This window comes from Grampus griseus (assembly GCF_964374135.1).
Source record: "Grampus griseus genome assembly, chromosome: 1".
Taxonomy (NCBI): domain Eukaryota; kingdom Metazoa; phylum Chordata; class Mammalia; order Artiodactyla; family Delphinidae; genus Grampus; species Grampus griseus.
The window spans coordinates 178,688,498-178,712,875 of NC_139017.1; the positions used below are offsets into that span (position 1 = coordinate 178,688,498).

Here is a 24,378-nt window from a genome sequence, read left to right on the forward strand (position 1 = left end):
AAAAATTATTTTGCAGTTTCTTATAGATAAGCCATTAGCATAACATTAAATCTGAGAGGTGGTTTAGATTTGTTACTTTATAATGATCTAATTTAATAACTCGTTGAGCTTAGAGAATCTGGGAGAAAGGCATGACTCTCCTCTTGGGGCCCCTCTAGCCTTTGACTCATTAGAGCTCAGGGTCCTAATGCCTCAGGAGACTTCAGGCTTGGAGCAGAGAATGTGCTGGGTCAAGTCTGATGGGACAGGCGTGTGCTTCCCTGGCAAAGTACATGGATGTGTCTAAGGTAGTATGCAGTGTCCCTGTCAAAAGGGTCATGTGATGATGCCAGGTTGGTGGCATCTCCTGTGATTCTCACCTTCTCCGCTGACCCCTTTCCTGCGATTCTTGCCGTGTGGAGCCCTCCTCCCACAGTGCTGGGTTTCCCATGTGCTCTGCGGAAGAGGTCGGGGAGAGCCATCTGGGGACAACAGGGAAGCCACACAGGTCTGGGATGAACAGATTTACTTGAGCTCGCCTTGGAAATACTGTTTAAAGTTCTAGAACGGGGAGCTCAGTAAGATCACAGGCTGTTTGCAGGCGCAGGCCCAGCCAGGGGCCCTGTTGTCTCCCTGCCGCTAACGCCGCGCTCCTCACGTGCAGCTTCTTTTTCTCGCATTAGGGAGCTGGAGAAGCAAAGAGAAAGCACAGCCACCGACATCCTGCAGAAGAAACAAGAGGCAGAAGCTGCTGTAAGTGCTGCATCACTGTCACCCTGCAGGTCCTTTGCTCCGTGGCTTCTGGGACTGTTCTGCCTGTCGTGCAGGGCACAGGCCGCTCTTTTCGAGCCCATGCTTCTTAAGCCAGGGCTGTGGGGGGAAGTGCTTCACACCCTGTATGCTGGTTTCAGGGGCCTCAGGTCTCAGGCTTTTCTTCCCCAGCAACTTCCTTGGTCATTTCATCTTTTTTTTTGGCTGCATTGGGTCTTGGTTGCTGCGCGCCGGCTTTCTCTAGTTGCAGAGAGCGAGGGCTGCTCTTCCTTGTGGTGCACGAGCTTCTCATTGCCGTGGCTTCTCTTGTTGCAGAGCACGGGCTCTAGGCACGCAGGCTTCAGTAGTTGTGGCTCGTGGGCTCAGCAGTTGTGGTGCACGGGCTTCAGTAGTTGTGGCTCGCGGGCTCAGTAGTTGTGGTGCACGGGCTTCAGTAGTTGTGGCGCACGGGCTTAGTTGCTCCATGGCGTGTGGGATCTTCCCGGACCAGGGCTGGAACCCGTGTCCCCTGCATTGGCAGGCGGGTTCTTCACCACTGCCCCACCAGGGAAGTCCCATAAGAGGGTTTTTTTAAGTGGTGGGGATTGTCCTCTTCCTTCCCTTTGAGTGAATTGTTTTTCCATGACCAATGATAGCAGTGATGTCCAGGAGAAACGGACAGTGGATGGGGCAGGGCTGACAGGCACTGGGCACGCAGCCGTGGCTCTCCACAGAGGTGGAGCCCAGGGAGGCCCTGAGGGTGGCATCCTTGTTCTTTGCAGGTTCAGCTGATGCAGGAATCTGTCCGAAGAATAATCGAGGCCGAAGAGTCCAGAATGGGTAAGGAGGCCTGGCCTCTTTGGGGACGGGGTGGGTGCTGGGGTCTCACAGGAGCGTGTGGTCCCTGCAGCCCGGCTGCACAGGGGGCCGCCCGCCACGGCCGCCCCACCCTGACCGGGCCCATCCTCAGGGCTCATCATCGTCAACGCCTGGTACGGGAAATTCGTCAACGACAAGAGCAAGAAGAGCGAGAAGGTGAAGGTGATTGATGTGACTGTGCCCCTGCAGTGCCTGGTGAAGGACTCCAAGCTCATCCTCACGGAGGCCTCCAAGGTGGGCGCTCGGGGGCCCCGGGGTTCAGACAGGAAGGGCGTCTGGGGAAGAGGGACGGACGGCGGCCCCTCGAAGGGGCCGTTTCACTGCAGCGGAACCTCGCGTGCTGCCACACTCACTGCTGGGTGCTGCCCAGCACCCAGGTTACAGCCACACTGGAGCCGTTGACTTCATCTGTTCATCTGTTCGTTGCCAGGTATCACTGAGCCCCTACCGTGGGCCAGGTACACCAGCAAGCAAAGCATACCTCCTGCCCCCAGGAGCACACACTCTGCTTATGCCTTGCCTCGTTCCAGAAGGAGCATGAGGTCGCCCGTAGCACGTTTGAGGCTCGCGGTGGGGCCCGGGGCGTGGGTGATGGAGGCGAGTTACAGCGCAGAGGAGCTCAGGCCAAAGAGCCCTCATTCCCTGAACAGGCTGCTAGCCCCCCACCTCGGCATGGCTTCTGTGAAGACAGAGGTGCTGTTAGTGTGGCAGAAGGGGCCTATTGGGAGGGCAACGTCTAGGACTCAACAGGCAGCTTTTTGAAATTCTCGTTTCTTTTCCTCAAGCTCCCAAGTTTGCATCTTCTGTGGGCCGCTCCCTAGGGCAAGTCCAGGCCCTTCCACGCTGCTCCTCCAGGTGGCGGCAGACGGCAGTGCTGCTGGGCTTTAAACCACCACCTCGAGTGAGAATCTGTCTGCTTGTTACAGGCCGGGCTGCCTGGGTTCTATGACCCGTGTGTGGGCGAAGAGAAGAACCTGAAAGTGCTTTACCAGTTCCGAGGTGTCCTGCATCAGGTGATGGCGCTCGACAGCGAGACGCTCCGGATACCAAAGCAGTGTGAGTAGCTGCCCCTGGCCGTCACCCGCCCTGTGCCCGGGCCTCGGGAGGCCCTCGGGGAGCTCCGAGTGAGGGGCGACAAGCGCCTTCCCCCTGTCCTCTGCCGGGGAGCAGCAGACTTGGGCCTCGCGACCTGCTCGGAGCCGGGAAGCGACGCCCCGAGGGAGGGGTCAGCCCTCTCCCAGGTGGAATTAGAGTGAGCTCTGTGCTTGGAAACTGCAGCTCGGGCGGCTGCGTGGGAAGCAGACGCAGCTGCTCGTTTGTGTGCTGAACCAGACGATTGTCAGCAGCTTGTGCTCTGCTCAGCTGCAGGCCAGCAGCCTCTGGTCTGGTGATGGCCAAACCCCCGAAGTGGAAAGAAGGCGTGGAAGCAGTTGCCTTTGGACGCCCTGAGTTTGTCTTTTCTTTTACAGCTCACAGAATTGATACCGATGGATAAACTGCTTGAGAAACCAGATTTAAACGAGGCTACAAAAAAACCTTTCCCTGGGAGTCTACAAATTTGGAAACAGGAAAAAACTCCAGACGTCAGATGTGTTTATTTTATATTTCTGTAGAAGGTGGCACTGTATCAATTATGTGAAGGGACCCGCAGGCACCCCGCTTTCCGGGTGCTGTAGGTAGGACTGAGGCAGCCCCACCTGGACCGGAACCACAGCACGGCCCGTGTCTGTTCCCAAGGATCATGTCCTGCCAGGAAGGGCCCTGGGCCCCTGGAGCCTCCAGGTCCCTCCCCAGGTTCCTCAGCACGTCTGCCGGCTGCAACCCCCCAGTAGCTCTTGGTCTGCCGTGAGGTACTTATGAACACCTTGCCCTCACGCATAGGACTGTGAACTACTCTTCCTGAAATCCACACTGAACGTGGAAAATGAAATGGAAGGAAGGAGTCCCCACGAGCAGAATCTCCAAATCAAGTGAGCATCTGTTCGGTCAACTTCCTGAAAACCACCTTTTCCTGCTGAAATATCACTAAGTGAATCTGGAGAGGATTGTGTGGGTTTATAAATCGGCTTTTTATCTGAGAACAAATGGTTTTGGAAATTAGTCTCTTTTTTTCCCCTCCCAGAACTCAAGCCATTCCACTGGCACCTGGCTTGGGACAGAGGGTGGAACTCCGGGTCCCAGGAGCCACCCGTGTCCTCGCGGGAAAACGCGATGCCTCCCGCCCCGCCCCACACAGCTCAGCCCCACTAGAGCGCGGGGTTCAGGAGAAGGGGACGCAGGGCTCCGGCGGGCGCCGCTCCCGCTCGCCGCCACGAGGCGGCGCAGCTGCTCCCACGCCTGGCCAGTCCAGCTCTTCCTCACCGGGACCCCTTTTTGGGTGTCTGCTCCCAGGACCCCCCTCCTTCACTTGCCTCTTTTGTGGATGCATAATATTTCAGGACCAGGAGCCTCCTGCACAGCCTGGCCTGTGAACAGTTACCGGAGGAGCAGAGGCCTGGCTGGTGGTGGTTCTGACAGCCTCTCCGCAGCTACTGTCAAAATCAGGCTTCATTCCTGACGTTGGTACCGGAGAAATCACTCATAACCCCCTTCCTCCACTTTTAAAACTCAGTTCAGGTTGTCCAGTTCTGTACTATTTATCTCCACTTTAAAAAGGTTTCCTGCGAGCTGCCGCTCTGAATGTACATCATGCAATAACCGTCGCGTTAGCGGAGTGCGACCTCGGCCGCAGCCTGTGTCCCTGCCCGGCGGGCGGGTCACTGTACAGGGGACACTCTCTTACCACAATAAACCTTTCCTGAAAGCCAGGGGCAGTGTTTCGGTGCGTCTGTGTTCGCTTCAGGAGTGAGCGAAATGAGGGATGTGCCCCCCTCCTCACGAGCCTCGTGCCGCCCTTTATGCCTACGTTCAAACCATGGTTTGAACCACGGGGATCAGTTGTCTGTGTCACACATTTGCCTGAGAAACAGAGTCCAAGTTAGGAGATCACATAGGCCAGGATTCCTGTTTTCTTTAAAGGCACCTTTTTTTTGGTAGTCAGAGCTGGTCACGCCCTGCTGGCTCTTCAACAGGAAACGGGCAGGCAGTGTCAGAAGCAGCCAGGCGCGGCAGGAGAGGGAACCTCAAGCCAGCGCTCCCTTGTTTTTAAATAAAGGAGGAGACGCGCAGCGCGGTGTAGGAAGACACTTTATTACGTTGCTCACTCACACCTGGCCGGGCAGGGAGGCGCTCCCAGGACAGAAGCCAGCCTCAGCCACTTAGAGAGCCGCCGTCCAGGCGACAGGGGGCCACTCGCTGCCTTGGAGAGTGCCAGCGCCCTACGGCCCCCCTGGGCCCAGCTGCCCCTCAAGGAAACGTGTGTCCTCCCCTTCGGGGAGGGTCAGCCACACTGGCCCAGATGGCTCCTCGGGCTGTTGGTTCCAGGGATGCTCGCCCAGCTTGTGCTCACGGCCCCGCCCCTCCCAGCCTGAGGCCACTACAGTTCACAATAGGTGGAGCCCAGCGAATGTCAGGGCAGGACTGAAAGGTCCGCCCACGGCCAGAGCCCCGAGACCACTGCCCCTCCTCCCGGCGGCTCCGCGGAGAAGGCCCATCTGGCGGGCTCAGCTCTGCTGCCCCGGCCACAGCCTGGCCTGGAGTCCCGGCTGCCCCACGCCGCAGGCACGCAGGCGACTGGACATCTTCCTCATCACCAGCCTCTGGGCCTTCAGGCGCCTGCGGAGCTTTTCATTTTCCTTTAGCGTCAGGAAGAGTTTTTTTTTCAGAGCGTCTAAGTCCAAAAGGGCGTAGCTGTGATCGGACGGCTGCGTGGGGCTGGCCGGCTGACCAGGGACCCCAGTGGCTTCCGGTCTGTGTAGCGGGACCTGAGGACAGAGGTCAGTGAGAGACAAGCAGTGGCCAGGGCGGCAGGACGCACTTCCCCAAGCCCTCCCGAAGCCCAGAGCTGCCCAGTCGCGGCTAAGTTCACGGGTGAGGTCTGAATCCAGGCTACACGTCGTGGTGCTCTGGTTCAGGCACGTTTTCTTCCTTCTGTTTGAAGCAAATCCCCTCGAGCTGAGACCAGCCACGCGCTGCCTTCGCACCTGGCCCGGCCTCACCTGTGCTCCGGGGCCTCCAGCGTCCGGGGGCAGCTGCGGCGCTTCGAGCGTCGTGTCCACCTTCCTCCCTGGGCCACCCTCCCCGGCCCCCGTCTCAGGGAGGACCTGGGAATGACAGGGCAGAGGAGGCCACTGACTGACACAGAAGCGGATCCTCCCCAGCTGTTACTTGTCTGTCCCGCCAGTGGTCCCCGCACACCACCCGGGGGCAGCCGGGGCGCCTGCAGAACAGCCAGCCTCCTCCACGGCCTGGGGTCAGACCCTTAGACACGGAGCAGAAGCCAGACGTGACCAGCTGCCACTGCTTGATACTGAACAGGAGGAAGGCGGCACGGAAGGCTTTGGCTTTCCCTCTTCTAGGAAACGAGAGAATCCAAACCCAGCAGGCCAGCCTGGAGGGCAGCTGCAGCGGCTCAGTCCGAGCGCTCGGTGACCAGCAGGGCAGACTCACCTTTCCCTTCTCAGAGGCAGCATCTCCACTCGGGCCGGCAGGGTCTGTGTTCTCCCTCACCAGCTGCAAAAGACACGGAGCTGCTGCAGACGGGCCCTGGGGTACGGGCAGGAGGTCCGCGCCCCGAGAGCCCGCGCCAGGCCTCGTGCGTCTTTGTCCTCACGCTCCGCCGGCTGAGGCTCAAGTAAACTGCACCCAGAACCCAGCCCAGCTCTCCTCTCACCATCCCCGGCTCCCTTCCTTCTCCGAAGGTGTTCCCAATCTCGGGTCAGAGGCCCGGTGAAGCCAGGGACCTGTCTGATTTGTACGTGTTGCCCCAGGGCCTGGCACTCTTCAAGGTGCACAGTAGGTGACTCAGAGTGGCAGCCACATAGTGGGAAACATCCAGCTCAGAGCCTGCAGCCCCCAGACCTCATCAGAGCTGAGCTGGGGCCGCGGGCGCCAGAAACAACTCTCCCCACCCCTAGGCACCGGAGCCGCCAAGGAGCAGGGCCACCGACGCCCCCCCAGCTGTTAACCTGTAATGGCTGACTTCAGGGCGAGCAGTTTACCACAGATGCGTGACAGTAACCACACTGATTGAATGGGATGGGGTGTGGGGTTCCTAAACAGCGGACATAAGTTTCAGGTCAGCAAAATGAGTAAGTCCTAGAGCCCCGTGGTACGACATCTGTGCCTACAGTCAACGATACTGTAGTGCACTGTGTTGTGCACTTCAAAGTGTGTTAAGAGAACAGATCTCATGTTAAGTGTTCTTACCACAATGAAATGTGTGTATAAAATGAAAGGCCTTCCATGTTTAAAAGAAAAAACCAAAAACTCCTGCATTAAGCACCTAGTCGGTGCCAGGCAACGTTCTGGACGTTGGCAATAAAAGCAGCGGAGCAGAGCCCGGCCCGCACGGAGCCTCCACTGGGGCAGGTGCTCACAGGGGCCAGAGAGAGCGAGGGGCACGACAGGAAGGACGGCAGCGGGGGCTCCTGCAGGCACTGGGAGCCTGGACTTGGGGAGGGGGAGGCCGAGAGACCGGGCAAAGGGAAGATCGAGGGCAGGGCGCTCCGGGCGTGTTTGCTGGCAAGTGGCAGACGGCCGCGCCTGCCCTTCCCTGCACCCTAGAACTCAGGGTTCCCATCAGCCCCCTCCCTCTCGTTCCCAATAAAAACAAACCAGCACGGGTGCGTGTGTGTTCTACTGCTACTCTGCCTCCCCGGCTCCAGTGGGCGCCCGGCTCGGGCCCTCCCTCTGAGACTGGGTGCACGGCAAGGGTTTACTATGATTCGCTATGATCCCCTCACAGCTTCGAGCCCCAACTGTCCTGCCGTGAGCCCTCCTGAGCCAAACCCGCACATCCGGCCCCACCAGACACGTCCTCCTCGGCGTCCCATCGGGAAGCCAAACTCAACGTGCACAGGACCGTTTCCTCAGGGAATCTGGGACCCCCGGTCCCCGCTCCATCCCCCTCTCATCGCAGCACCCACCTTTGGCTCAGGCCACTGTGACTGCCCTCACCTGCGAGGCCACAGTGAACTCCGAACCAGCTGCCAGCCAGAGGGACCTTCCAAAGCCATGTCCCTGCCCACGGGCCTCGCCCAAAAACCTACCACCTGTCCGCGCCCGTCACCAACTGGCCCCAGCGCCCTCCAACCAGCCTGAGCCGCTGCTGCTGCTGCTGCGTGCACCCAAATCCCCGCCACCGCCAAGCCTCTGCCCCGCTGTCCCCGTCCCCACCAGCGCTCCGCCTGCATCGTCCTCCTGCGCCCCGGACAGGGCTCCGAGCCGGCGCGGAGCAGCCACAGGAGGACCTTAACGGGGACCTGGCGGGTGGCAGGTCCTCGGCCACAGGCCCCCGAGCCCGGGCTGGCAACGAGCAAGAGGCGGACGAGGTCTGAGTGTGGTGCGGCCAGGAAGGCCTCCGCCGCCCTCAAGCCCACGGAAGGACGGAGCTCTCGGCACCCTCGCCCGTCAGCTGCCTCCACGGCATCTGTCGTGAAGCGTGACTTATTTTTAAAGCAGCTTTAAATTGCGAATTCCCTAAAGCGCAGGGCAGGGCCTGCTGGGCTCCAGACGCCGAGGCCTGCCCGCGCTGCCCTGGCTGCAGTCCTCGGCCTCTGCAGTCCCCGCAAGCGCCACCGTGCCCTGCGCCCAACCCGCCGCCGGGGCCCCGCGGCCGCGCGCACCTGCGGGGGGCCCCGGAAGGCGAACACCGTGGGCACCGCGTTGTGCTTCAGGTTCCTGCGGTTCCCGAAGGCGCTGAAGCACTCGGGCCGGAAGTGCTCGGAGCAGATGACCGTGTGCTGCTTGGGCTCGAAGCCGCCCCGGCCGATGTTCAGCACCCATTCCTTCAGCAGCTCTGGGCGGCTGAACGGGAACCTGGGGGCACAGCAAGGAGGCGCGAGGGAGTCGCGGCACCGACCGCAGCAGCATTTCAGGGTCCCAGGGGCCTTTCACATCCCCACACGGCAGTTTACTGGACAGCCTGCAAACTTCAGTAGCCTCGTGCTGTTAAACCACATCTACTTCGCCGTCGTGGCTGCAGGCGGCATCCTGAGACCGTGAACGTGGCCAAAGAGCCCAAGCAACCTGCTCCCCGAGCCACATCTGCCAGGCAGGCCACCAGGTGGGCCTCCATTCCGGCTCCGGTGCTGGGGAAGCAGGAGTGGGAGAGACAGCCCCGCCCTCACGGAGCCTACATTCTAGAACAGGGAGACGGCCGGTCCACCAGACAGACACGGACCGTGCAGGAAGAAAGAGCAGGACGTGGGGAAGGCCACCTGAGAGGTGACATCGGAGCAGAGGCTGCAGGAAGTGGGACAGAGAGCCGTGCGGTATCAGGAGGAGAAGCAAGCACGAAGGCCCCGCAGGCGCGAGGGGGTTGCGGGCCTCGCCTCGGGCAGGAGGGCTTTCCCAGAGGCTCTGGCAGAGGGTGGCTGGTGAGTCCGCCTTGGCTGTTGCAGGAGGGCCCCTGGTGGCTGGGATCAGGGTGTCAGCAGGAGGGGGTGATGAGCGGGCAGATCTGGGATGTACTGTGAAAACCAGGCAGTAAGGTTTGCCTGTGGGCCGTGCAGCAGAGGAGGGAGTTTCATGTACTAAGACTGCGGGGGAGTGCGAGGGGCAGCTCTGGGGGGTCAGCAGCTTGGTTTTCTATGTCAGATGTTAAATTTGAGGTGCATTTTACATGTCTGAGTGCTGAACGAGTGGCAGGTGGACATGCGTGTCTGGAGATGTCACTGTGGGCCCGTGCCCAGGTAAGGGTGGCAGAGCCATGAGCCTGACTGAGATGGGCACCCTGGGAAGCGAGCATGGACAGGGACAAGGCAGGGGCATGGCCCGAGCCCTGAAGTGCTCCAGCGTCTGTCTGGTGTTGGAAATGAGCAGGATCCAGCCAAGGGGACTCAGAAGGGACACTGTGACAAAGGAAGAGGCCGAGAGGTGTCCTAGAAGCCAGGTGGGAGGAGGTCTCAAGGCGTCAGCAGTCAGTTGTGTCACAGGCTGCAGAGAGATCAGTTCAGATGAGGATGCACCACTGCACGTGGCATCATAAGGGCCACTGGGGACATGACAGAGCTCATTTGTGGGAATGGTGGGGGTGAGAGTCTGACTGGAACGGGAGAAAACCAGAGGCAACGCCACCCCCAGGTACATACCCGACTGACACCTATGGATACAGGTGCTGCAAGGCAAGACCCAGCAACAATGCGCAGAGCCATGTGCCCGTAATGGCCAAAGGAGAGAGGCACCCAAATGCCCTTCAACCGTAGAACAAGTCAATTCTGGTAAACACCTTCCTAAAACACTATGCAGCAATGAAAAGGATGAGCTGCTGCTGCCAGCAACATGGAGGGCTCACAGGCACAATGTAAGCAAAGCACAGGAAAAAGTACCGCCTGTGGTTCCATTCAGTGAGGTTCCAGACAGGCCAAAGCAGTCCGCCTTACCCTTGGGCACTGGGAGGATGAGGGGCTGGAAGGGGGAGCGGTCGGGGTCTCCTGGGGGCTGTGATGTTCTAAGTTCACGGCAGTCACACGGGCTGTTCGCTTTGTTAAACTGGTTGGGCTGTGTGCTCATGATTTGTGCACTTTTCTGTCTGTCTGTTACATCTCAAGAGACACATTCACTTCGGAAAAGAAAACCCTTAATAGGAGGAGAGGAAGTGGAGACAGGAGAGCGGCAGCACTTTGGAGTCCCGCTCTGAACAGGGCAGAGGAAGGCGCCCTGGCTGGAACCTAAAAGAAAGCGTGCGACACTCGACCGATGGGCAGGCGGCCGTTCACTCGGCCGGTCCGGCATGCGGGGCGCGCAGGGACTGACTCCAAAAGCTCCGCCGTCCTCCCGAGGCTCCCGCAGAGCCCTAGGTCCCGGCCCCGCGCGCCCACCCGCCGGAACGTACTCATTCCTCCTCCCCACCCTTCCTTCCCGGCATGAGGCCCGGAGATGTGAGCTCCGCACACCTGAGAGACGTCAGCATCGCTCATCACGCAGCAGATACTGAACACCTACTACGTTCCGGGCAGCATCTGAGAACGAGATACAGTCCCCGGGCCGCGGAGGGGACGCACACCAAGTAACCGCAAGGGCGCAGCGCTGAGCGCGCCCCAGGCCCGCCACGGCCTCCCCCGCGCGCGGCTCCCCGGACCGGCGGGAGGCTGTGCGCCGGAGGGCAGGTTACTCAGCCTCTCCGACCGTCTCCCCGCGCGCCCAGGCGGCCGAGGCGGCGCCGGGCTTCCCGGGCTGGGACCTCGCCGGTCCCCGGGCCGCCGCCCCTCCGCGAAGGGCTTGGCCGCACGCCCTCGGGCCTCCCAGGGACCGGGCAGCGGCCCCGGCGTCCCCACCCCCCGCGCGCCAGGCCTGGGGCTCCGGCGGGGGCCGCGGCCGCCGGCCCGGGCGAGGCGAGCCCTCGCGCCCCCCGGCGCCCCCACCCCTCACCGGTGGAAGGTGAGCTGCTTCCTGCGATTGCTGTAGCGGTTGCAGCACTGCCGGGCCGCGCACGACTTTGGCATCTCCAGACACCAGGCCCGGCTACCCCTAATAAAGATGGCGGCGGCGGGGCTTGAGGGCGGGGCAGGGACACCAGGAGGGGCGGGGTCATGGGACGGGGCGGGGTCATGGGACGGGGCGGGACTGGCGGGTGGAGGAGGAGCGAATGGGGCGCGGCCAGTAGGAGAGGAGGGGCCTGCGGGAGGGGCGGGAGGGGCGGGGAGGGGCGGGGCCAGCAAGGAGGTTGGCAAGTGAAGGCGAGCCGGGCTCTGCTCCGCGGCCAGCATCTCGCGCAGTGTCCGCGACCCGCATCAAGGGGTGCTTCTGAGCCCAACTCAGGCCCAACACCCCCAACTGGGCTGGCCGGTGCAGGTTTCACCCCGGTTCGCTGAAGCCCGTCACCTTCACCTCCTTGCTTTGGAGCCTCACACCCACCCACAGTCTTGGACGAGGCTCACCACCCACTTGGGCCACTATTTTCAAGATTTTAAGAGGTTGATTCACACATTTTGGCAGCTCCAACGCCACAGGAGGAAGTACTGGCTGACCACTAGCTGGCACCATATCAGTTAGGCAGACACAGCTGACTGACAGAACAGGCTCAGCCACTTGGGACCCCCAAATGTAAAGGGCAGGAGGAGCACCCGGGGCGGGGGGCGGGGGACACGCTAATCCCGCTTGCAGAACCTGAGGAGGCGGCAGCTTTTACAATGCAGGGTAACCACTCGCTGGGATTTAAGCTAATGCACAATGGGATGAAGAAACTGTGAAAGCTATTCCTGTCATTCCTACTGCGGTTTGTTTCTGGAGAATTTACTAGAAAAGTATATTAAGGGCTGTGAGCATTTTCCATCCTATTAGCTAAACCAAACTCAGACTCTGACTTCCCAAGTCTTCACTTCACTAATCATGGTTTGGGGGTGGTGATGAGCAGTCTTTCAACAGAAACACCTGAAGCTAGACATGAACCTCAAAGTAGCAATATATTTATTTACAAAATATACAGTTTCACAGAAACAGCTTCGCTTTATACACATAAGCTTTATAATTACGCAGAACCATGTAAACGATGTTAAGTGTCTGGCCTGGCCAAAGCCAACGGGAGGGGCCTACTTTTGGGGTGACAACTTTCCCTCCCCCTACTCCATTAGCCTCCAACCAGGAGCCCCTAGATGGGCCGTATCTAATTTGCATAATGCTGATTGCAGCTGCCCAGCTCACTCTAACAGAAAAACCAAGGTGTCTTGACTTCTTAGACACCAGCCACAGGGGTAAACATGTCAAAAGAACAAAAAGGAAATGAAGGAAACAGAAACGGAGATGAATATTAAATGCCTTCCAGAGGCGTCACCAGGAATTGAATCTTCTAAGAGCAATACAGCAATTGCCAGGGCTGGCAGTTCCACTCTAAAATCACACCTATTCTTAAACACACTTTCAAAACTTTGCGGAGTTTTGTTTTTTTCTTTAAAGAGAAACACTTTGAAACTTTGGCTACTCTCATGGTGAAGACACGGGACAGGCAATGTCATGGGGCAGATCTTTGGCAAATTCCTCTCCAGCTTTTCCTGGACGTTTGCCCTAGTCAGAGCCAGACAGTTTGTCTGAGGAGAAGGATGTTTCTAAGCCACCTTCTTACTATTTTTCTCTACAGCAGAACTTCTCCCTTGGGGATCTACACAATAAAATGGGTTTCAGAAACTATCTCTCTCTATTTTTGTGTTAATAGAAGCAACAGAATTAAAAATAAAACAAAAAGGCAGTTGGCTGGTCAACCATGAAAGATACTAGGACAAAATATAGGCTCTGATTAGCCAGTTACAGTTCAACCCCCCTGGTGCTTCAGTGTGAGAATGTGGACCAAGTTCACCTGGTGGCCCTGCACAAGGGGACCACGTGGAGAAGCCCCCAGCAGAGAGGCTGAGGGTCCATCTTTTTTTTTTTTCTTTTTTTTTTTTTCCTACTTCTTTTTTTTGAGAGTCCATCTAGATGTAAATAAATATGACTGACTTGGGCATCCTTCCCTTTTCACGCTTTATAGGAAACAATGTTTATGAAAACATACCGATCGATTTATAAAAAAACTTTTTTTTTTTAACAAAAAAAACCATTTTTGAGAACAAGTATTTGAACTGCTAAAGAGCAATGTCAACTTCAGAGAAAGCTGAAGCCCCCCTCTCCCTCGAGCCCCAGAACCACCAGTGTCCCGGACCACACTGCCCTCAAGCAAAGGCCTGCAGGGGCTCCAAACTCCCAGGCTTCTCCAGAGCTGGCCTGCACAGGGGTCCCCCCAGTCCAGGGTCCTAGTTTAGACCTAAGGAACTCTGCACAGTTCAGTGGTACATTCCTGGAGACTGATGTTACCATATCACTCACTCACCACTTCAAACCAAAAGAAAGGCTTCGAAGTCCAAACCTTGCCCCATGCAACCAACAGGCCAGCCTGTGCGAGGGGCATACTAAGAAAAACCCGTGGGACAGGCCTTCCCCCCAATTTTCCCTAACCCCTCTACGTAGAAGAACACGGTCCCCAGTGACTGCCTAACCTTTAATGCTGCTACTAGAAAAAAGTGAGGGAGAGACAAGGAGAGAATCCGAGTGCCCCCTCTTGAACACAGCTTGCTGGGCACCCCCAAGGCCCTCAGAAGCCAACTGGAGAGAAAGGGAACCCAGGCAGAAGTATACCAATACTTTTGGCTATTTCGTGCAAAAAGACAGGTTTTTTTTACATCGTGCAAAACAGGAAACTGAGTTATGAACACGGGCCACCTTGACCGCCCCCCGAACCGACCCCCCTTTCCACAGAGAAGCAGCTGCATACTGTCCCTTTTAATAAACAGAAGGAAACCTGGGGGTCACTAGCTAGCCCACCCCCCGGCTCCTCTCAGGGTGAGACCAGAGGACTCCAGCGGGCAGCGCCCAAGGCAGGGGAGAGGGCGGACCACTATGGGAGGGGCAGCTTTGATGGTTGCTGTACAGACGCCTATGATAAAAGACTTACACTCGAGAAGAAGCTTACAGGTATGGCTGTTCATAAACAGGCCAGGGAAACTGAACATTTCCTCTCGCCAACACAGCGGAAGCAGGAGTAACAGCTAGCACTTGTTCCAATTGGCGGGAGTTTGTTAACAATGAGAGTAAGAATTCACAACTACCACGTACCCTCATCTTCAGCTGGACCAAACCCACTGCGCTTGGGTGTGTAGTCCACCTCCACTGCAGAGAACACAGCTCTGGCAGCAGCTTTGGCCAACGAGGATTTTATTCAGTCACTGGCTATGTACAGTTTATACCTTGGACAGCTGGTCCTTTCGCTTAGGCACCTGAATGGCAGGGGTCTGCCCGCACCAGAGCTGAGAGTTCTGTGCTCAACTAAGACCAGGGCCAGCAGGCCCATCGTCCCTTCCGATTCCTCGCCCACAGTCTGCTTGCTCTCCAGCAGTCAGTCCAGAAACAGCTTCCGGGAGCCCATTCGGGACCGGTTGGAACGGCGGATGTCAAACTTGGAGTCCCGGCACTTTTGGCAGACAAACACTTCCGGAACGTTGGACTTCCGGATTTTCGCACAGGACAGGTGAATCCAGGTATGGCACTCATTACACTCTATCATGGGGCGGCCAGCAAATGGCTTCATGCAGAAGCAGGTGACGAGGTCCCAGGAGTCGTCGTCTGAAAGGAGAGAACCACATAAGAGGAGGGAGAAAACTTCTCACAACCCCTCTCCGTCAGGAAAGCCGCTCTCCAATAGGACAGAGCAGCTGAGCTGCGGTGAAACCGATACTTCCCTCTTAAAATGCAGCAAATGCACAAAAAGCGCACTGAAACACGTGGCACCAGGAATTACCTGCGAGGTGTTTACTTACGAGCTGCGTTATTTTTACATTTCGAGGTCTGTTCTGGAATCTCAGCTGTCCTCAGCTGCGATCACCCCTTCCTAAACATCTCGGCATCCACTTTCTTGCACCTTTTCCCCTGGAGGTAGTAGGGCACGCTCCACTGTCACACTCCAAGGAAGGGACTGCGCTGAGACCCCTCTTACCATCCCCTCGTCTGACCACCCGCCCGTGGCACGCCGTCCTTCAGGGGCCACTCACCTGAATCCACCATGATGTCCTCATCGTTGCCGGTGCTGTCCTCGTCCCGGAACACCACCTGCTTGCCCTGCCGGACGATAGTCCGTTTGCCTTCAGTTTTTATCTCTTTGACCTGATCCGGTGACACCGTGGCACAAGACCCACTGGAAGGAGTGTCGGAGTCCCAGCCCGAACAAGGGTCGCCGGGGGCCTGGGGGATATCCTGCAGGGTAGGGCTCGTGGGGGTCTCTGCATATGGGTCGGCGGCTTCCAGCTGCAGCAAACCTCCCATGTAGCCCTCCTTCCCGGGCACGTCACTGTCCCTTCGCTTCCTCTTCTTCTTCTTCTTCAGCTTGTCGGTCTTCTTTCTGTCCAGCAGGAAATTACTGGGCTTGGCTCGCTGCAGGAGGGTGGGCTGCAGGTGGCCAAAGCAGCGGTCAGAGACTGGCAAGGGCACGGTGGACGAGATGTCGCTGAAACCAGCCTCCCAGCCATCACTGTCAATGGTACCAGCAGTGCTATTAGCAGGGCTGGGGCTGCTCCTCAAAGGGAGTTCCTGAAAGGACAGAGACAAAGGTGGCGGGTTCTGATTATCCCAAACAGCCCCCAGCACAAAGAGCTGGCCCAGAGCAGAGCTCCCCAGGGCCCCCGGCCAGGTCGGGCTGCAAACGTGGGAGATGCACAAGCTGGAGCTTCCCGGCTCTCACCAGCATTATTCTTTAGGAACAGTGTCATTAGTTCTTTAGTGTGACCTTCCAGCTAGAACATGAACCCACACAGAGGGCCCTCCAGCCCTTGCTCAACCCTCCCCCCTGCCCGAGTCAGGAACTTAGTTGATACTCAATACGTATCTGTGAAAGGAGTGCTGAAGATGCCCTCACACTCTTATCTTTCCTGATTGTACAATCTCCCCTCAATCTGTCCTCCCAAAGGATGTACGTTTTAAATTAAGTGAATGTAAAATAATTGTGAGGATTTTCTGACGTCTCAAAATATTGCAAAGTCAAAGTAGGTAATTACTGCCCCAAAGCAGTGAGTTCAACTCTATGGTTCCTTCAGATCAGTCAAGCACTTTTATTTGCAAATAGTGGCAACGTTCTGCATGGCACGATGCAAGCATTATCCACCTAGCTGGTGGCAGAAACAAGCCAGTGCTGGATCTGGCCTCCTAGAAATACTGGATTCCTTTCTCTTTAGCCTTACATAACATGACGAAGCCCCTGAAGTTTGCGCACCATGGCAGCGCTGGTCCACAGTTCTGCCCATTTCTCAGCAAGAAAAGAAAAATGCCTTCATTTACATGGGATTTTGGCCACGAGTCCCGGAAGATTCTGCAATGTGGTGTGCATAGCAACCAGGAAGCCACCCACCAGGCAGGGCAGGGTGGACTGGGCCTGACCATCTGATCAGCTTGAACCCCAGGCTCCACCACCGATTAGCCTGTGACCCAGGATAAGGAGTTCCCTCTCTGTGCCCCAGTGTCCTCATCTTTAAAATGGAGATACATAGAGAATTCCCTGGCGGTCCAGTGGTTAGCACTCGGCACTTTCATTGCCGGGGCCCGGGTTCGATCCTGGGTCGGGGGAACTATGATCCCGCAAGCCACACAGCACAGTGCAGCCAAAATAAACAAACAACAAATAAAATAAAATGGAGATAAATAATAGCTCCCACCGCGTATCACTGTAACGGCCAAAAATGAGCGCCTGGCCGTAGGAAGCCCCTGATAAGTATGGGCCGTTAAGAGCAAGCAGATATCAAAAACATTATTTGTAAGCAAACTTTGAAAGTTTATCAAACTGTTTCGAGACAAGCCTGCACCACTTCCCAGGCTGGTCCAATTTTGTAAGATAGAGTTCTGCCCGACTATTGACTCAAGTCGTCCCAGGGAACCCCTTCCAGAGCCACCACCGTGTCAAACACTCTGGTTTTGCTGCCGGCAAGAAGTCAAAAGTGCTGAAAATTACCTCCTTCGGATAAGGGATGTAGCCTGCGTAGGCCAAGACAAAGGTGCAGAACTTGTTGAAATCCTCCACGGTCCTGCGCCTCTTGGAACTGGGGGAGTACTCCTGTTAACAAGCGAGGAAAGGGAGGGCGTTTGAAAGCAGACTCGTACGGGGGGGGTCGCAGAAACAAAACTAGGCAAGCTGGGGCTTTTAGGAGCTGCCAGTCACAAATACACCCTAGATTTACAGACACTCTAGAACAAGATAAGGGAAGTTTGGGTCAAGAAATAACACTGTGTTCAGAAGTTGAAAGGGGGGGTATTATGATGTTATGCCAAGAATACTGGGAAACTGGTTAGGAGATAAAAGCTTGCACAAAAGTCTATTTCTTAGCAGTCATGTGGCTCTTTTTTTGACATTATCTGTTAGTTTCTACAGGCCTATCAAGAGCCTTTTTTGCCACAAATTTTCCACTTTGAAAATAAGCTCCTGCTGCAGCTGTAACTAAAGTCTTTTAAGTGACTTCAAAAGTCAACTACTCCGTAACATTCAGAACTCAGACCTGGGACCCTGGACCTGAATCTCGCCTGACCCCCCCCCCCCCCCACCGAGCCAGGGCTGCGTGAGGACCCCTTCCTCCTACCAGGCTCTCTCCTCCAGACGAGACACTTCCCCGGATGGTCCCTCCACTGCTTCAACATCCGGGGGCCAGGCACCCAAATAAATATTCCCCAACTCAGAGGATAAACCAGAAACAATCCTGCTACTACCATTTGCACGCTAAAGATGAAATACTAAAAGTTTTGGCTTGTGTGTCCCATCCCCATTCAATCAAGAAACGCCCTCGACAAGAACAGATTTCCTCCAGAGGAAGAGAGGAGCTCCAGATGAAAAAGCTCTTATTTGCTCCTAAGCAAAGCAACTGTGTTTCACTTAGGTTCATTCGACTAGCGCACTTAGGTTTTCTGCAAGCATTTCATCACCCACCCCAAGCCCATCCTTAGGAGCTCGGCTAACACCTCCAGAGCCTAAGGGCCCGCTCCACGATAGAGTGAAAGTGGGGGAGGAAACGAGGCGGTGGGCTCCTGGACCCGCCCCAGCCCAGCGCGCCCGGAAAACTGCGCGGCCCAGGCCTGCCACCCGCAGGTCTCCTTCCAAGGGCTACACTTCTTTTGATTTTCTCAACTCGGTGCTAGCAAACCGCTTCTGACCCCACCCCTCGGCCGCCCGGACCCTGAGGGCCGCGCAGGTCAGCGGAGCGCCGGAGTCCGCGCGGTGCCCAGCCCTTCCTGCGAGGGGGAGAGCCTGCCCCCTCCCCGGGAAGAACTGACCGCCCTCCCTCCGGCCGGGTGGGAGGGCCGCGGCCCTCAAACTCTCGGGGAGAAGTTTTATTTCGGCGGGGAACGTGCAGAAGTGGGTCAGCAGCCGGGACGGACGCAGAGTGGGAGGCGGCGGGGGCCTCGGGCCCGGGGCGGGGAAGCCGCGCCGCCCCTTACCGCGCCCGCCGCCCTGGCCCCGCCGCCTGTAGGAAAAGCAGATGGCGGTGCGGCCCCCTCCCCGCCCTCCCGCGGAAGCCGCCCCCCGCCGACACTCGGCCCCGGAAAGTGCGGGGCCCATCCCTCGGGGGAGGGGGCGCGAGTAGCCGGGCACGATTCGGGCTCCGGTACTGGCAGGCCCCGCGAGCCCCCGAGGCGGCAGCGCGGCAGACGAGCCCGACCGGCGCCGCCTCCCCTCCCCCACCCGCCCGCGGCCAGACCCGCACCCCGGACTCGGCGGGCCTCGGGAGGGGGAAGGGGAGGGGACCGCGGCGGGGCGGGGGTCGGCCGGGAGAACCGAGGGCCGATCCCCGGAAGGAGGGGGAGCTGGGGCGGGGCGAGTCAAGCTCGGGGGAGGGGGCCCCGGAGGGGGACTCGAGCGTGCCCGGGGTGGGAGCAAGGCTCGGGCCGCCGCGGGGGTGGGGACCCCGAAGGACGAGCCTCCCCCACCCCAGCCGGAGGGGGCGGGGGCCGAGCGGGAATTAGGGGGCGGGGCGCGGGCTACCGGGCCCGGGGGATTAGGGGAGAAGGCGGGGGCGCGAGGAACGGAGTCCCCGTCCGAGGGGGCCGCGAGCCCCTCCGGGAGGGGGTGGGGGATTCCTCCGAGAAGCGGAAGCGCGGGGCGGAGGCAGCTCGGACTGACTCCCCGGGGGCGGGGAAAGGGTAAGCCAGGCCGGCGGGGAGGGGCCGGGGGCGCAGACAGGTCCCCGGGCTACGCGAGGCCGGGAGGGGTGATCGCGGCAACCCGAGAGAAGCGGCGCCGGGAGGACGCGGACACCCGCGGAAGGGACACCAAGGAGAGAGCGGGCGGGGAAGACTGGGCGCGGGCCCGAGTGGGGGGCGGGGTTGGGCACCCGGGGGGCGACGAAGGATAGCTGGGGGAGGGGAGGGCGGCGCTCGGCCGGCGGGGGTCCGGCTCCGGAAGCATAGGATCGGGGTGGAGGCGGTTAGGGGCTATCGGGACGCAGCTCTCACTCACCTCCGGGTGGAAAGCAGCGGCGCAGGAGTCGGAGTCCATGTTCAGGGTGGGGGGCGGCGACAGCGGGAGTGCTGGGGCCGAGCTGCGGGCGCCGGGCCGCGGGGCCGCTCGGGGCCGGGGGCTCCGGCGGCCGCGTAGGGCGAGGGCGGACCCGGGAGGGGTCGCCCCGACTGGAGATGATGAGGGGCTCGGTGTGTCGCGTCCCGGGCACTGTACTCTCGGGCCGGCGGCTCCACAGCCGAGCAGAGTTGTCGCTGCAGCTCCCGCGACCAGCGCGACTGGAGAGGCGGGAGAGTCGCTGCGGAGGGGGCGGCGGCGGCGGCGGCGGCGGCGAGCGGGAACCCGACCGGCTCCCCGACCTGACGCCCAGTTCGGCTCGTGTCTCCGGAGGGAGGGCGGGAGAGCCGCGAGGGCTGTCGGGAAATGTAGTCTGGGGTGACGTGAAACCGACGGTGAGGGGGCGTGGCGCGGGAGTGGGAGCAGGGCATTGTGGGAGTCGTAGTCCCCCGTTCCGCGGCTGAGGCGCACAAAGGTCCCCTCGAGGACTCCAACCCCCAGGGAGCCCCGCGGCGGCTGCCCGGTCTACGGAGGCGGTGGCTCCGGGACCTGAGACCTCCGGAGCGGGGGAGGTGCGGGGGCTCGGGCCGGCTCGGCGATGGGGGAGGGGCGGCGCGAGCGGTAGCGCCTCGGTCTCCGCGGGGGCGGGGGAGGTCAGGGGTCGCCCCGGCGAATGGGGGAGGGGCTGACGGCCTTGGTAGCGACGGGAGGCGGCGGCTGGCGCCTCCTCTTTCGCCTTCGGGATTTGAGGTCTGTGCACCTTTGTGGGGCTGGGGTCCCCACGGCCCATGCCGGGGCGCTGGGCGCTGACGTCGCAGCCGCCCCACGGCTGAATCCCCGCGCCCTGGACCGGGCGGAGCGAACTTGTTTTCGCGGCTGTGGCTTTTCTGGCCGGCTCCTCCTTGCCCTGGGGGTCCGGGACGGCGGTCCGAGACCAGGCGGGGTGGGACCGCCCTAGTCTCCCCAGTAGGAAACACTGCGAGGTGTCGGGTTACCACCGCATTTTTAAAAACTACACCAGTGTTGCTGGTGTTTGAGAAGATGTTTGCTTTTAAATACGTTTTTCCCCTCTTCGCCTGACCTTGAGACCACTCCTGTTTTCTCACTTTGCCTTGAATTATTTCCTGAATATATTCCTCACAGGATTACAACAGTGGGTGAGGCGAAAACCTGATAGAGATATTGGGTGTTGACATTGACTTTGTTTACTGATATTTAATTGAGGAGTTGGCAGTGTTGAAATGCTGCGCCGCAGAGTATTTTACAACTTTATATGTTGAAGGTTGATTGACTCTGAACACTTAGTTGAAAATTAACTGTTCTGATAAACTTCCCATGGGGAGGCCTCACGTACTTAAATTATTTTTAATAACCATTTGAAAGGAAAAAAAATTCTGTATACGAAATGCAAATGATTCAATCACATATTTGGTAGCTTCGAAGACAAAGAAACTGTTAAAGAGGAGTGACATAAAATTTTAAATTCAAATCAGAAAAGTGACTCATCTGCATATACATCAGAGCGATGACCGGAAGAACCCCTAAAAGATGAGATTCTTTCAGCGGTAGTGAGTGCTACATTGGTTGGCTCTTGCTATTTCTGCGGTTAAGATAATTCTGATGGAAACACTTAGTGGTTACGAGACTGACTTATCTTAGAAATACTTCTCTAAGCCTCAGTTACCTTAGCTATAAAATGTGTAACTTGCCTCAATAAGTAGTAGTTTACTGTTATGACTGTTGCCACTTTTTTCAAAATATTATTTTAGCAAGATCTTCAAAGATTGGAGGGCTCCCCAGAAGTGACAGCAAATTGAGGTGCTTTACAAAGCTGGTAAGATAAAAACAGACATTGGATTTAGCCTGTGGAAACATCATTAACATCTTCTTGCAGACTTGTCACATTCAGATGCTTTAGTCAGATTTGGGATGTTATCTGATCGGTGAGGCCAGAGCAAATGTCCTGAGGTAAGCCAATGCTGCCCAGGGTCAGACTCACCCAGGGCAGCTTGTTTCGCCTGAATACCGAAAGGGCCAAGAAGGACATTATCCTATTGGTAGTTTAAAGGTGTAAATACCAAAAAAAACAATAATTATTGGAGGCAAAGTCCAAATGAATAAAGAGGAATTTTTTTAAATTGATCATTATTCCCTCTGGTATAATTTTGCATGTAGTAAACATTAAATTCCCCCACCCACCCACCCAATTAAGAAACTGAAATAAAGAACTTGTTCATAGTCATAATGGGCTTGATGACAAAAGAGCCTAGAATTCAGGGACCTATATTGGACCACTCAGTCACACTAAGAAAATACCAAACTTGGATTCTGTCATGTGACAGTGATAACTCTTGCTCAGAATAGGTATCCAATAGTTATCTCTTGAATAAGTTCTTAGTACACAGAGGCGACCAATACACCCGGTGTACTCTGCTTGTCTCCCTGCCTGCCACTCAGGTGAAATAGAAAACTTCACGGAGGAAGCCCTTTGTCTCTCCTTCCTTTGATTTCCCTTAGAAATTTGGCCCTTTGGTTTAGATGTTAATATCTATCATCCCTTCCCTAGCCTGAGAAAGGACTGTAACACCAATAATTGAACCAAATTCAACAGCATAATGTGTAGCTGTGGGGATAATAAAGCTAGTTTTCTCTGTATGACAGGCTTAGGTTTCTTCAACATACCTAGTTTATTTCTCAGGTATACTGTACCACTCCTGGGCTCCAGGGGGCAAATCTAGAATCCCAAGACCAATGCAAGAGCATTAGCCGCAGTAGCCAGATCCTTGTTTTCTGCTTTAAAAAGCAAAAAACAAAAAACACCTGCTGCTGAATGCTAACTGTCAGATGATTATAGTTACTCAGGAAAGAGGAAGACAAAAGCCAACATTAGCACAGGTTATGACAAGTTTCAAAATACTAAGAATGGTTTCCCAGTAAGTAGCTTGAGAATGTAGTTCTTTTAATTGGGTTACCAAATATAGTTTCACCTTCCTAAATCTCACCAGCTACACTGCAGTCACTTGGGGAAAATTCAGGAATGCCTTCTGCCTCCGTTTTAACTCTCTGTGCTCGAGTGTAGTTATAAACATAACCAAAGGTTTACTTCTCCTGGGATTATTTTTTAGTGCTTCAGCTTTTTGTTCGGCTTAATAGGATATTCTTATGGATTTTTCCTATCTTCAGGTTTCTGCCTTTCTCACTCCCATTTCCAGGAGAGGAAAATAAGTGAAAATTCCTCAAAACTGTATTGTTTTTAATTTTTAGTACCTTGACTGCTGTATGAATATACATATGTGTGAATAAAAAAATTTTTTTAATAAAAAATAACAAAAAAAAGAATATATGTGTGAATAATTTTAAATCATTAATAAATTTCTAAACTAAGTATTGTCAACTTTTCATATAGTGAGGAAAATTACCTGTGCATAGAAGAGTCAAATGAATTTCTCGTGTTATGGTTTATACAGGTAAAATATAAAGATTAATAGCTAACCCTATGCGCCAAACTATTTAAATGTGTTTACTTGCAATATATCATTTACATATAATAATGCTCTTAATAGAGAATACTGTAACATTCCTTAAAGGAAGAAGTTTATATGTAGTAAGCGCATTACAAACCACACCTTAGGCAGCCCAGAATCAGAAAAAAGCAGTGTGTAATATGAAAAAGATGCAATCTCTTTTTGACTCTATAAATGCTATGGTATGTGTTCCTATATGCTCTCAAAGAAAGGAAAAAGGATGTAACAGCAGCTTTTAAAATTATCTCAGTTACCTCTTGTCCTGTCTGCCTAAAATCAGAATTCAAATATCAAAATTAAGTAGTCTTCATTTTTTTAATGAAACAGTACCATTATTTGTTAATTCACGTTGTATTACATTATCATAAAGTTACTTAGACAAAGACCATTTTCATGATTTTAGAAGAGGTACACTTCTAAAACTGTCATGGCTCAAGTTTAGTCTTTAAATCCATTTTCTCACAAACTTGCTTGTTGGCCAGAGTTAACACCTTCCTCACCAAACAATGGTGTTTCCACCATGCCAGGGTGTTGGATGATATTTGAGAAGTTTAAATCCCCTTAGTTAATACAGTTTGCTGACTGTATCCATCACATTGTCATACCGCAGTGAATGAATTTTGCACATTCCCATTTTGAACACATGAGATCAATGAGCAAAAAAAAAAAGGGGGGAACTAAATAGCATGCTTGGGTTAGCAGGTTATTCAAAATTCCAAACACAGCTGATAAGTCTAAATCTGTTCCTTTCTTTTCTAACCACATTCCTTTATTGACTTAGATATATACACATGGCTTCAAATAATCTGTTAGGTCTGGGTTATTAATAATGTGCTTTTTTTCCTCAAGAACTGAACTTTTTATTTTGAACTTTTAATATTTCTTTAATACACAGGGTATATATGTTTAGTACAGAAAGACAGAAAATGCAGGCAAGAAAAAACAACAAAACAAACCTAGCCACCTAGAGAAAATGTTACCTTCACAGTTTTTTGGTAGGCATACGAACACGTATAACAAATGGGGCACGGGTTCGATCCCTGGTCAGGAAACTAAGATCCCGCATGCTAAGATCCTGCATGCACCGCGTGGCCAAAATAAAAACAAATTAATTAACAAATGGGGTCATACTAT

At 55.7% G+C, this 24,378-nt stretch overlaps 3 protein-coding genes across 4 annotated transcripts in view; 1 reads left to right on the forward strand and 2 right to left on the reverse strand.

The window, feature by feature from the left end:
- Nucleotides 1-4,406, forward strand: part of DNAJC11 (DnaJ heat shock protein family (Hsp40) member C11) — a 71,149-nt gene extending 66,743 nt beyond the window's left edge. The window contains exons 12-16 of the mRNA XM_082660724.1: nt 663-732; nt 1,512-1,569; nt 1,700-1,842; nt 2,535-2,664; nt 3,078-4,406. Of these exons, the coding sequence (XP_082516850.1) occupies nt 663-732; nt 1,512-1,569; nt 1,700-1,842; nt 2,535-2,664; nt 3,078-3,103 (427 nt within the window). The 3' untranslated portion in view covers nt 3,104-4,406. The remainder of the gene's footprint in view (nt 1-662; nt 733-1,511; nt 1,570-1,699; nt 1,843-2,534; nt 2,665-3,077) is intronic.
- Nucleotides 4,407-4,776: 370 nt separating this feature from the next.
- On the reverse strand, nt 4,777-11,213 carry THAP3 (THAP domain containing 3). Of its 2 annotated transcripts, XM_082664672.1 has the most exons (6): nt 11,080-11,212; nt 10,605-10,670; nt 8,334-8,526; nt 6,157-6,219; nt 5,706-5,810; nt 4,777-5,471 (listed from the first exon to the last, which is right to left on the reverse strand). In XM_082664672.1, the coding sequence occupies exons 2-6, from the start codon at nt 10,619-10,621 to the stop codon at nt 5,211-5,213; spliced, it is 639 nt and encodes a 212-aa protein (XP_082520798.1). In that variant the 5' UTR covers nt 10,622-10,670; nt 11,080-11,212; the 3' UTR covers nt 4,777-5,210. The 2 variants fall into 2 exon arrangements, with proteins under 2 accessions (XP_082520798.1, XP_082520797.1); XM_082664671.1 differs by lacking the exon at nt 10,605-10,670 and having other exon boundaries at nt 11,080-11,213.
- Nucleotides 11,214-14,120: 2,907 nt separating this feature from the next.
- On the reverse strand, nt 14,121-19,702 carry PHF13 (PHD finger protein 13; the record flags this gene model as incomplete). Its single annotated transcript, XM_082647583.1, has 4 exons — nt 14,121-14,799; nt 15,225-15,759; nt 17,171-17,272; nt 19,664-19,702. 4 exons carry the CDS (start codon nt 19,700-19,702, stop codon nt 14,573-14,575), a joined length of 903 nt encoding a protein of 300 aa, XP_082503709.1. The 3' UTR covers nt 14,121-14,572.
- Between the last annotated feature and the right edge of the window lie 4,676 nt (nt 19,703-24,378).

Coding starts and splice junctions, on each gene's coding strand:
- THAP3 (XM_082664671.1), bottom strand. CDS start 11,153: ATGCCAAAGTCGTGCGCGGCCCGGCAGTGCTGCAACCGCTACAGCAAT. Junction 8,527..11,079: donor AAGCAGCTCACCTTCCACCG/GTGAGGGGTGGG, acceptor CTGTGCCCCCAG/GTTCCCGTTCAGCCGCCCAG. Junction 6,220..8,333: donor CCTTCCGGGGCCCCCCGCAG/GTGCGCGCGGCC, acceptor TGTCTTTTGCAG/CTGGTGAGGGAGAACACAGA.